The 12664-nt window shown below is 38.8% G+C and overlaps 1 protein-coding gene across 2 annotated transcripts in view; it reads right to left on the bottom strand.

Moving 5' to 3' along the window:
* The window catches only part of SOX30 (SRY-box transcription factor 30), a 35705-nt gene extending 27183 nt beyond the window's left edge, over nucleotides 1-8522 (bottom strand). The window contains exons 1-3 of one of the 2 annotated variants that reach the window (XM_004737723.3): nucleotides 7130-8516; nucleotides 5118-5357; nucleotides 3538-3717 (exon numbers count right to left, since the gene is read on the bottom strand). In XM_004737723.3, the coding sequence (XP_004737780.1) occupies nucleotides 3538-3717; nucleotides 5118-5357; nucleotides 7130-8141 (1432 nt within the window). In that variant the 5' untranslated portion in view covers nucleotides 8142-8516. Of the gene's footprint in view, nucleotides 1-3537; nucleotides 3718-5117; nucleotides 5358-7129 lie in introns of both variants that reach the window. The other variant, XM_004737724.3, reaches the window with a different exon arrangement.
* Between the last annotated feature and the right edge of the window lie 4142 nt (nucleotides 8523-12664).

Here is a 12664-nt window from a genome sequence, read left to right on the forward strand (position 1 = left end):
AATGGAGAATTGGGATAAACACGGAACTGATTTAAAAAAAAAAAAAAAGTGAGAATTTGTAAAGAAACAATGGTAACGAGGAGCCCCAAGATGACTTGGAGTATGTTGAACCATGTGATTCTTCCTTCCCTGCCCCCATCAAGAAAACCTACAATAAAGAACTACATCACTTTTCAAAGAATTTTTGAGCCTAGATTTGTGTTTCTCATGGACATGATACTTTGCTGGAATGGATCTTAAGGCAAAGAGAAGGCCAGACTTTTTTGGATTATAACAGTATCAGAATAATGATAAATAGATAAATAACTGAAAAGGCACCATATATCTACCACCAAACAACTAAAATAGTAGTAAACGTTTTAAATTAAAAATTTAGAGAAAATATAAATTCAGAAGAGTGAAAGATGTCAACTGATAATATAATAAGGCAAACCAATTTGGGGCTTTAGAAATAAAATGTAGAGAACAAAATAATTCACCAGAAAATTCATATTATGTATAAAGTGACATTTAAAAGCCAGCCTAGGGCGCCTGGGTGGCTCAGTGGGTTAAGCCGCTGCCTTCGGCTCAGGTCATGATCTCGGGGTCCTGGGATCGAGTCCCGCATCGGGCTCTCTGCTCAGCAGGGAGCCTGCTTCCCTCTCTCTCTCTCTCTCTGCCTGCCTCTCCATCTGCTTGTGATTTCTCTCTGTCAAATAAATAAATTTAAAAATATATCTTTATAAAAAAATAAAAGCCAGCCTAAAATAAATATAGCTTCCACCAGAGTTCTAGAAGACTTTAAAATAAACAAATTTGATATTTAATATAAAATGAGAATGCTGGCATAGCCAGCATCAAAGACATTTGATAAAAGAAAGATATCTAAAAAGAATTCTGGATTATCATGCTGTAATCATTTTTGGAAATGAGAAATAGAAGAGCTTGGAATATGGAATTAAATATGAAAGACACAGTGGACACAATGCATTGGTCATGGAAATAATAACAGATAAGGTGCTATAGATGCCATCAAAGAAATAGTAAAATTACTTGTATTGTTATCTATTCTTTCTACAACTACCCTATAAGCTCTTCAATAGGAGACTATCAAGATACCTTTGTATTCTATCTCAAACACAGAGTTTGACCTATATTTAGTACTTAATAAACATTATGTAATGGGGATAGGTAGGCAGGCATGCATATATAACAGTGGAATATACTACAGACTGAGAAAACATCTGAGATAGAAATATTCACCAAAACAAGGGAGAATACCAAATTATATTGCTAGATTTCAAATAGATTAACTTCATGAGATAAAAATATACTAAGATGCTTGCATCTTATGTATTATAATACATAACACATAATTGTTTATTAGAACAAATAGGTTTAGTAGAATACACAGTAAAATGAGATAACTTTGAGAACCAAATAATGGATAAAGACTAATATAAAGTGCATGAATTCTGTATATGAAATATATAGGCAGTAGTGATCACAACATATTTATATTAAGATCTTAACAACAACAAGAAAAGACAAAAAAGTCCACCCTGGGGTTATTAGATTTTTGGAAATACAGATGTCAGCTAGGGGGAAATAAAGCTAATAGGGATAACTAAAATTAAGAGTTCATTAAAAAATGAAGGCTATTTTATATGATAATGCTAAAAACCCAGAAGGAAAAATTGTGCCTCAAATAAATCAGAAAGTTTTAATGGTTAACTGAGCAAATCAGAGAGAACCTATCAAAAAGGAAAGACATCCTTTAAAGATGAAAAGCTTGTCCAAATGTGTAAAATAAGAAGTCCAAGTGTATAAGTGCAAATAAAAATTAGGCAGTCCAAAGGAAAATTGAAGGAGTCATATCTGAGGGACCTCAAAGTCAATGCTAAGTGACTCTATCACAGAAAGAAGAAACCCAGTGGAATCAATGGAATAGTCATTACAGTGTAAAAGGCAACTGAAAGAAGAACAGAGAGAAGAACAGAAAGACTCAATAAACCCCTTCTGACACAAAAGACTGTAAGATGTCTGAACCCCAATTCATTTTCATACCACATATGTTAAGAATATATACACTACTGTGGTATAATGGCAAGTTCACAGAGTGTTCTATTCCAGATTGACAAAATTAATAGAAGTAAATCTTAGGTGAATGCCACCTAAGATCTGTAAAGAAACTCCAAGTCAGAACTGAGAAAATATTAGCTGAAGTAAATACAAGTGGTCTCATAAGGCATTTAACTGTGGATAGAAGCAGATAAAAGAGAGGTCTTCGAAAAAGGAATAAGGAGAAAACATATAGATTATGAAGGTAGAAATCATAAATATCATAGCAGACAAAACAAAGTAAGTTAAGAAAAGCATAATTAAGCCTAGGCTGAAATACAGAATTAAAGGAGATACTGCCAAATAGTGAAGTATGGAAGTGCTTGACTGTGCTGGAAGAGAATAGGGCAATAGAATGAGCTTTCTGCATCTTTCTCTTGAGACTAGACATCCTGACTGTGGCTTTGTTGCTGTCAATTGCTATAATGATACACAGAGAAAAAAAACATTGAAAATGTGTAATATTCTAAGAAGTCAATTTTTAAGATATCTAAACCTCTCAGCACATAGGGGTGGCTTTATTACCAAAAGGGTCTGAGCAGGTGGAAACTGGAAAGAGCAGTAGTTTTAGGCCAAGTAATAGTAAGTAGTGAATATATAAAGCTCTGCCTAAGAGGTGGTTAAAAGAGATTCTGGAAGAACAAACCCATGATGGGACAGCCCTACAACAAGTTCTTAAGATACTAATTTTTCAACTTTAGGTTATTAAAAGGAACAGACAGGAATGTTATAAAGAACTGATAATAGAGGAGAAATTTAGGTAAAGACAATATAGAGAACCAAATATTTGGTAGAAAACAGATTACTTCCACCGCTTATCTAGAGCAGCAAGAGAATGGTCTTAACAGATCAGTCATCATTGCTAAATTCCAGAACAGGATGCTCTGTACCCCATTAGCAAGGCATTCTTTTATGCTAATAGTAAAAAGATACTCCTATTTCCTTTTGAATTACCTCATCATTTCCTGCATTATCTGCCTAATCTATGGGCTTATCCAATTTAGTTAAATACTCTGAGGTTTTACACACAGAACATTTGCTACTCTGGCAAACCCAAATGCTTTCATATCTACTGAAATTTTTCTTTCTCCAATTTTATGTTTTTACTTTCCTCTTGATTTTTTCTCTTAATACTATGGTTCTAAAAATTCTTAAGTTAACAAAAACAAAATTTCAACTAAAGGCAAAATTTTCACACAACTATTAAAAATTCATAATCTACAGGGATGTCTGGGTGGCTCAGTGGTTTGAAGCCTCTGCCTTCGGCTCGTGTCATGATCCCAGGTCCTGGGATCAAGCCCTACATCGGGCTCTCTGCTCAGCGGGGAGCCTGCTTCCTCCTCTCTCTTTGCCTGCCTCTCTGCCTACTTGTGATCTCTGTTTGTCAAATAAATAAATAAAATATTTTTAAAAATTCATAATCTATAATAAACTCACCAACTGGATGAGTGATGGTGTTCTGTAGGCTGGGAATTACCACAGAGTAGGTAGGTGAGCGATAAGGATATATTGTTGTAGGATTTGTAGAGATGATATTCTGTGTGGTACCAGAAAATACATTGGAAACACTTAGAGGGAAGCGTTTTCGCTTCCCTGGACGAGGTTGATAAACCCAACCTATAGAAGAAGATAAGCAATTTTTAATTTGAACATAAGGACCCTATTTATTTAGCCTTTAAATAGTTCTTTTCACAGAAAAAAAAAACTTCTTAAAAAAACTAATTATTGTCTATAGTAAAATGTCTTTTCCAACCTTATTATGTAATTTCTGTGCATTTTAATGTCTTTATAGTTCCCAACTAGTGGTCAATATTGTAACCCATAATTCAAAGGAAGAGTGAGATCAAATGTTTTATATCCAAAGACACATATTGAATCCACAGTAAAATCAACATTAAAGAAACTGAGTTTGAATCCCAAAGCTTTTCCTTTACCTATAAAACAATGCCCCTGTAAGCTATTCATTTCCTCCTGTTCCCTCACTTTCTATGAGATATAATTGTCTATATCTTACAATGGAATGGTCATTAATGACCAGTCACTATTTTTATACCTAGCTTAGGAAGAGTCACTCTCCTAAACTTGGCAGTCTCAAGTCCACAAACAACCCAATTTCCTTCCAAAGTCAGAAGAATAGAGTTTAGCAGTTTGCAGCCATTGTATAAACAGAATAACTGGTTCTCTGTAACTGTTGACTCTGACACCCAAAACCTTTCTTCTCATATTTTAGAAAAAAATATTTTCTCATCATGCATGATCATGTTGGCCATACACTTTGCCTTTACCCAAGCTTAATCGAAATGCCCTCATGGCTGGGGAGTAAATCAGAAATTGTTTCAAACTACATCATGATGAGGATAAATTTGGCAATTAGAAGACATAAGTGTGTTCTGATAACCATATAATATCAAAATGGAGCCTGGTGCCAATCCTGCATTCTCATTGTCTTTAAGTGTATGATGCATATTTGTTTCTGTTGCTATGATTTTAAATCTTCATTTTCTAGTATATTTGCAAAATTGTAGACTTACATTCTGGAGTTTAACTTCATTAAATTCATATCTGTATATTTAATCAAAACCACAGTAAAAGGGGTGCCTGGGTGGCTCAGTGGGTTTAAGCCTCTGCCTTCTGCTCAGGTCATGATCCCAGGGTCCTGGGATCAAGCCCCACATCGGGCTCTCTGCTCAACAGCCTGCTTCCCCCAACCCCACAACCCGCCGGCCTGCCTCTCTGCCTACTTGTGATCTCTGTCAGGTAGATAAATAAAACCCATTAAAAAAAAAAAACCACAGCAAAATTATGTCCCCCGGTTTGTTATTAGTTGGCAAATATGAGACCAGATATTCCTCTACTTGCTTCTATTTAAGAAAATATATGCCCTGAGTCAATTCCATCATTACTATACTATTAGCCTTTATTCTCTTTATTTTACATATTAGATTAGAAAAAATATGCATTTTTGTCTAATCTTTACCTAAATCAATTTAAATTAGAAAGAAGTTTCATTTGATTACCAGGAAATTCCTCTCTGTGCTTTTCTTTAATCTTTTGTGCTTCATCATAATAAGGTTTCTTTTGTTCTTCACTAAGTTTGTTCCACTCTAACCCAAGCTGGACACTGATTTCTGCATTGTTGGCTGCTGGGTTAGCTTTAGCTAGTGCTGGCCGGTGAATCCTTGCCCAAACCATAAATGCATTCATGGGTCGCTTCACATGACCATTTCTGTCCTTACTGAAGGGAGTATCTGGTATTCCTACATGACAAAAATTAAAAGACTGAATTAATGTGCCATACACACAGATGCAAACACAATGTTAAAATGAAGTGCACCTTCATCTATATTTATTTTTAACTGGAGGAAATACAAAGAACTGCCAGTATTCCAGAATGCCTCATAACCCCTGAACTCAGCATTCTAAACTACAGCTTAGACTCTTTCTTTTCCTCAAAAAAATATTGTTGAAGAAATTGTAGGAGTGATAATGTTGAAGACACCATAAACTTTTGGCTTATTACTTCCTTGGGCTTTGGTAATACCTCTACCAATAGTTAACATTTAGTTTCTTTCCCATTTAAAATCTTCTATTACTGGGGAACAGGAACTAGGACTTACTCATAACTATAATCTTACCACCAACTAGGTGCTCCCTAAATGTTTAAAGGAACTCATTTACATGCCCCTGTACTGTCTGTTAAGTAAAAATATTTGTAATATACTATATTCTATTTCATTATGAAGGTGAAGCTCTAGCCAAAGTGGGTGATTGACACTAATCCTATGACCTGGGAGAAAAAAATAGAAGAAAAATAATAAAAGTGACTTTTAGAGAGTCATAGAACCAGTTGAAATTACAATAAAGGACGGTGGCTAAATTCACATCTCTCACCTAATTCATCAAAAACTGTCTATAAACTTCTTATATTGTCTCTCTTTATTTTATTTACTTATTATACAAAATTTTTTAAGATGCACAAAGGATTAAATATTATAAAGAAATCTTTCCCTTTCTCTCCTTCAGAAAATGAAGTTTATAAAAGAAAGAGGGTGACATGGAAAGATCAGTAAGGAAAATAAGAAAACAGCAAATATAAGGTGAATAAAAATATGAACTGATGGTATGATTTTCCATGACATTGGCATAAAATTATCTGAATTAAATCTTAAGAATTTCCTAACTATATATTTGTAAATAATGAGTAGTGGAAAAAATATCTATTAGTTGCTGCTAACTATGGTCATTTTTGAAAACAATTTCTAGCTTATTCTATCTTCATTTTCTGTATTTCTCTACATTCTTAACTTTTAGAATACTAAAGTATTACATTAATCATGTACTGTTTTCTTGGAAAAATGGTTACTATTCATTTTTAAAGAAGACAAATCACCTCCAAATTCAGTACAAACTTTCCTATTTGAATATAAACATTTTTTCATTAAACACTATTTAAAATATTCTTCTTGGGGTACCTGGGGGGCTCAGACTATTAAGCATCTGCCTTTGGCTCAGATCAGGATCCCAGGGTCCTGGGATGGAGCCTCAGGTCCTGCTTCCTGCTCAGTGGCAAGTCAGCTCTCCCTCTCCCTTTGCCCCTCCCCTCGTTTGTGCTTTCTCTCTCTCACTCACTCTCTCAAATAAAATGTTTTTATAAAAATAAAATTTTCTTGATACACATAAAAATACTGAACTACTACAACAAAGTGTAGCATAGAAACGGAGGGCTGACATAATGGTGTTTATAGTGAGAATATTCCTATTTTGTGTATAAACATTAGTCACCTCTAAAACTCATCATTCACGGGGCCTTAAAATCGATTTTTAGAAAAATGGGAATCTTGGAACATCTTAGTGTATTTTACTGGTATGTGTACAAGTCAACTGGAAGTGATACCTGTGCGGACTTTGCCCTGTAATCATTCAGTTCCATGATTTTATTTTTCTAGTTTAGGCTTCTGAACTGCTGACATGTCAGCTATGGGGCAACATAGGCGAAGTTTGAAAACCAGATTCCCCTGCCGTCTAATACCTGCATCTGAGGGAAGCACGGTGAGCGGGACATCTTTGGTTTCAATTTTTACAGAAGGTTCCAGTAAGGATTGCATTTTAATAGGCACCGGTGTCAAGGGGACCTTGGTCAACCGTATCAGCTCTGAAGGCGGAGGTCCCTGAAATTGGATCCGGGCCCCAGGGGGGACCGTGTGGAGAGTCAAAGGGATCCTGAGGTCTTGCTGGTGTGGCCCAAAGGCACTGGATGGTTGGGCTAGGATGACTTCTTTGTTGCCGTGGACCAGGCCATTGGACGCGGGCTCCGTGCCCAGCCTGCAGTCCTCGCGGAGTCTCTCGGGCTCCTCTGTTTTGATGACTCCTTCTCTGATGGTCGCCAGGGTTTTGCCCTCCCCGCCTTTCACCACGTCCCTCATGACCTCCTCCGCTTCCAGCTTGCCCTTTTTCTCGTCCCCTCCGTGGCCGTCGAGAGCTGGCCCCGGGCCTTCTACCTTGGCCGTCCTGGAGGCCCTAGGGCCTGCCTCCACAGGCCTTCGCGTCCCCGCCGACGGATCCAAGTCGGGCCCCTGCTCCTGCTTCTCGGCCTTGACGTGCAGCGCTCGGGACTGCAGCGGGTGCAGCTCCGGTCGGCAGGGGGCGCCGTCGGACGCGGGCGGAGGCGGCGGCAGCAGCAGCAGCTCGGGCCTCAGCTGCAGCAGCCGTGCTTGCGCCGGTGAGGCGACGACGCCTTCGTCCCGGGCCTGAGCCAGCGGTGGCCCTGGCGGCAGCAGCAACACCTGCTCCGGCTTCACCTGCAGCAGCCGCCGCGCCGCGGGCTGTACACCCGACGCCTGAGCCTCGCCGCACGACGAGGCCACGGTCGCAATGGCGGCCGCGCACGGGGTGGGCGGCGACGGGGGAAGCTCCGCGGCCGCAGCCCTAAAGGAGGCGCCCTCGACCGGCAGCTGTGGGGGAGCAGGGCGGAGCGGGCGCGGCGGGGTCGCCCGCGGCAGTTGGCGCGGCTGAGGTTGCGGCTCCGGCCTGGCTCTCTCCATGGGGGGAGGGGGACGCCCCGGCCGGGTCCCGGCCCGGATTGTGAGCTCAGCCGTTTGTTGGCGACCTTCCCCCTCCCCCTTTCGGTTAAGACCCTTCCAAGGTCCTTGCTACCCAGAACCCTACGCGGTTCAAAAAGCGGCCCTTCGTCTTGGCCTCGCCCAATCACAAGCGTCCCGATACCCCCGGCCCTCCAATCACAGGCGCATTCTGCGGCCCCTCCGGCCCTCGGCTCTCTCCTCGTGCTGCGCCCTCGAATCACCCGCGATGGCTTGGGCTGTGGCTCGTGCTGCCCATTTTCCCCCTCTGACTTTGCCTCTCTTCCGGAGTTCTCATCCGGCCGTTGTCCTTAGTTACCCCTCCCCCGGCCGGAGAGCCCGACAATGGTGTTGCCCAGGAGACGGTGCGGTTCCACGCCACTGACCTCCGGAGGATAAAGTCCAGTGAGTCCCGTACGCGGCGTGGGGAACCTGGCCCTGAGTGTGCGCTTTGCTCTGCCGAGTACCCTGAAGGCGCCGGGCATCACTGGGGGCCTTTGGATCCATACCAAGGGGAAAAGGGGGAGGCTTTGCAACTCCCCCTTTTGTGCAATAACTGTACTATTAAACTTTGAATTAATCATAAGGTTCTTTGGGCCCTACTTGCAGAAACACAGGCCAAATCCGTCTCCTAAAAAAATCCTAATGGCCTCCCACCGCCGTTACTCTGCTCCAAGCTTCCATCATCTTTCGCCTGGATACTACCAAGGCTGTGTGAATAGTCTCCATTGTCACCCTTGTTCCACTATGTTCCAGCTGCCCGAGATCTTTTTTAAAGTGCAAATATAATTCTGTTCTGTCACACCTCGCGCTCCTAGATATTCCCATGGCTCCCCACTGACCACATGATAATGGTCTAATATACTTGCAAAGCATATAAAGCCCCAAAAGGCTATGGCTTTGTGGACTCCAGCCACAGTGGCCTCTCATCATTCTACCTTAAGGGGCTTTGAACGCTGTTCCCCTCTTGTGTCTCCTTGCCTCCTGCTGCGCATTTTTAAAACTGCAGTCCAAATGTCACTTTCTCAGAGAATTCTTATTATCTGATTCTGAAAATCAGGTCAGATCTCCTTTATGCTCTCATATGTCCATCATTTCTTTTAAAACTTTTACCACAATTCGTGATTATATATATCTTTATGTCATTATTCTACTGACTCCACTACTTGATTATAAACTCCTTGGGGACAGGCAGTGTTTTGAATCCTCAATGCTGACCCATAGAGCCTGGCTTTAGTAGGCATTCAATAAACACTTGTTAGGTAAATAAGGACTGCCATAATCTAATAATAACATAGTAATTACTATCCATTTTAAGAGTTTACTCTTATCCTTGGCGCTGCTCCAAGTCCTTTCCATGACTATGCTTCTCCTTTTCTAGGACTGTGCCTATTTTCATAAAGAAAAAGAAATCTTGGATTAATATTTGCTACATTTCTAAATGATGTCCTGACTAAAAGCTATAGATTTATCTTGAGGCAGATGATTTTTGCAACCAAGACAAGTTATCTTTCAAAGAAGATCTACCCAGTTCTCTAATGCCCTGTTGTCCAATGTGACAAACAGGAGTTCTTATACCTGGCAGGTAGACAGGGCAGTGGCTCTCCTACTTTATTATCTTGGAACCATTTGCACCCACAAAAATGATTGGAGATTCCAAACAGCTTTTTACTGATCAATATTTGTAGTTTTATCTGTCAATATGGTTTTACTTATAAATACTTGCCATATTATAAATAAAAACTAAGGACTTTAAAAATGGTTATCAATTCATTTAAAATGTCAGTAATAAACCTAGTATATATTAACATAACACAATTTTATGCTAACACTATGTTTTCCTCAAAATTAGAAGAGTGGCATTTAAATCTAGTGTCTGGCTAATTTAAAAAAAGAAAAGAAAAGAAAACACTTGGATTCTCATGTCTGCTTCATGCAGCCTGTTGTGTTTTACATGTCATATGGAATGCTTCACTGTGCTTTCAGGAGGGAAGAAGTGATAAAGGCAAATGTTGTCTTAGAAGTACTGGGAAAATAGTCTTAACCTACCAGACTCAAAGAATTGGTCCCTGAATCACCCCTTGAGAACTGCTGAACTAGGGTTTTAATAGAAGAGCCAATTACGTGACAAAGAATGATAAAAGAGGCAGAGAAATAAATCAAGTTAGTGTTGATTTTGTGCACGAATAGTTCATATTCCAACATGAGTAAGTATTCTAAAATGCTGATATGACAGTCCTGTGTTACAGCAATGAAAATAGTATACAAGGAATATATTTTAAGCAGAAAGCAGTCTTTTTTTTTTAACAAGAAATAGCTCCTTTGACATTTGATTTCTGTGTTTACAATTAAATGTACAATTTGATGAGTTTCAGTGAATTTATAAAGTTATAAACCATCACTACAATCTCATTTGAGAACATTTCCATCAACTCAAAAAAGGTCAAAAGTGAAACCCAAAAAACTTTCACTTCCATTTGCAGTAAATTCTGCCCCCACCTCCAACCCCACCTCCAACCCCTTTCTGTCTCTGTAATTTTCTCTTTTCTAGAAATTTCATTTAAACAGAATCATATGTAAGCTTAACTGTTGTCTTCTTTAACTTAGCATAATTTTTTTGAAGTTCATCCAAGTTGAATGTATTTGTAATTCATTCTTTTTTTTTTTTTTTTTTTTTTTTTTACTACAGAGTAGTATCCCTTTGTATGGAAATACCAAATTGTACATAGATATTTTGTTGTAAGATGTCTCTCATTGATCTGGTTTATCTCTTCACTGGCTGATGGGTATTTGGATTATTTCTAGGTTTTGGCTGCTGTGAACATAATGCGCGTTCATACACAAAATTTGTGGCACCTAGGAACAGAATTGCTAGGTTATATGATAAATATATGTATAACATTTTATAAAACTGTCAAAGTGCTTTGTATAATGTATGTACCATTTTACATTTTCCACTCACAATATATGAGGGTCCCAGCTTCCCTGCTTCTTTCTAACATTTGGTATCATAAGTCATTTAAATTTTAGCCATTCCAGTGGGTGTGTATTATAAGTAGTAGTAAATAATTGTGATTTAAAATAAAATCACATTTTCACAGGGTGGCTTAGTCAGTTAAGCATCTGCCTTTGGCTCAGGTCTTGATCCCTGGGTGCTGGAATTGAGCCCCGTTTCGGGCTCCCTGCCTAGCGTGGAGTATGCTTCTCCTTTTGCTTATGCCCTTTCCCCAGCTTGTGTTGCTCTCTGTTCTCTCTCTCTTTCAAATAAATAAATAATTTTTAAAAATAAATTAAGTTACATTTTCACAATAAGTAATTGTTACAGTGTTAACAATAAGCAACACTGAGTGTTTTTTCATATGTTTAATTGCTATTCATATATATTCATTGCCTAGTGTCTATTAAACTTTTTGCCCATTTTTTTTAGATTAGGTTGTTGGTTTTCTTAATTTTGATTTTTAATGGTTTTTTTCAAAGATTTTATTTACTTGACAGAGAGATACACAGTGAGAGAGGGAACACAAGCAGAGGGAATGGGAGAGGGAGAAGCAGGCTTCCTGCGGAGCAGCGAGCCCCATGCAGGACTCAATTCCGGGACCCCGGGATCATGACCTGAGCCAGAGGCAGACACTTAACAACTGAGCCACCCAGGTGTCCCTAGGGATTATTTTTATTTTAGGGCTTCTTAATATGTTCTGGATACAGGTTCTTTATTAGATACACATTTGCAAATATTTTCTTCCAGTCTGTGGCTTCTTTTCATTCTTTTTATTTTTCATTCTTAATGATGCCTTTTGAAGAGCAGAAGCTTTTAACTTTAATGGAGCCCAATTTATCAATATGCCTGTCATCATATCTAAGAAATCTTTGCCTAACCTAAGGTTGAAAAGGTTTTTCTCTGAAAGTGTTCTTTCATACTTTCTTGATTACTACAGCTTTATGGTAAATTTTGAAATTGGGTCAAATAAGTCCTCAAACTTAGTTCTTTCTCAAAATCCTATTAGCTGTGTTTGGTCTTTTGGATTTCCATATAAATTTTAGCATTAGCTTACCAGTTTTTACCACCCCCCCCCAAAAAAAAACTTATTGGTATTTACATAAGAATTGCATTGAATCTGTGGATCAACTTTGAGAAAAGAGATTATCTTAACAATATTGAGTCTTCTGATTACTAGACTTAAGGCATATCTGCATTTATTTTGGTCTTTAGTTTTTCTTGATAATGTCCTGTAATCTTGGTGTACAGTCTGCACATCTTTTGTTAAATTTATTCCTGAATATTTTATACTGTTGTGAATGTAATTTTTCTTAATTTCATTTCTACTTGATTGTATATTGATATTATGTTCATATTTTCTTGTCTGTTGCACTGGCTAGAAGCTCCAACCCAATGTTGAATAGAAGTGACAAGAGTGGATATCCTTGTTTTATACTTAATATTGAGGGAAAGCAAAGCATTGTCTTTCATCTTTAAGCATGATGTTAGT

The sequence above is a fragment of the Mustela putorius genome, unplaced genomic scaffold (genome assembly GCF_011764305.1).
Source record: "Mustela putorius furo isolate JIRA1106 unplaced genomic scaffold, ASM1176430v1.1 tig00000407_pilon_pilon_pilon, whole genome shotgun sequence".
In the NCBI taxonomy this organism is placed as follows: domain Eukaryota; kingdom Metazoa; phylum Chordata; class Mammalia; order Carnivora; family Mustelidae; genus Mustela; species Mustela putorius.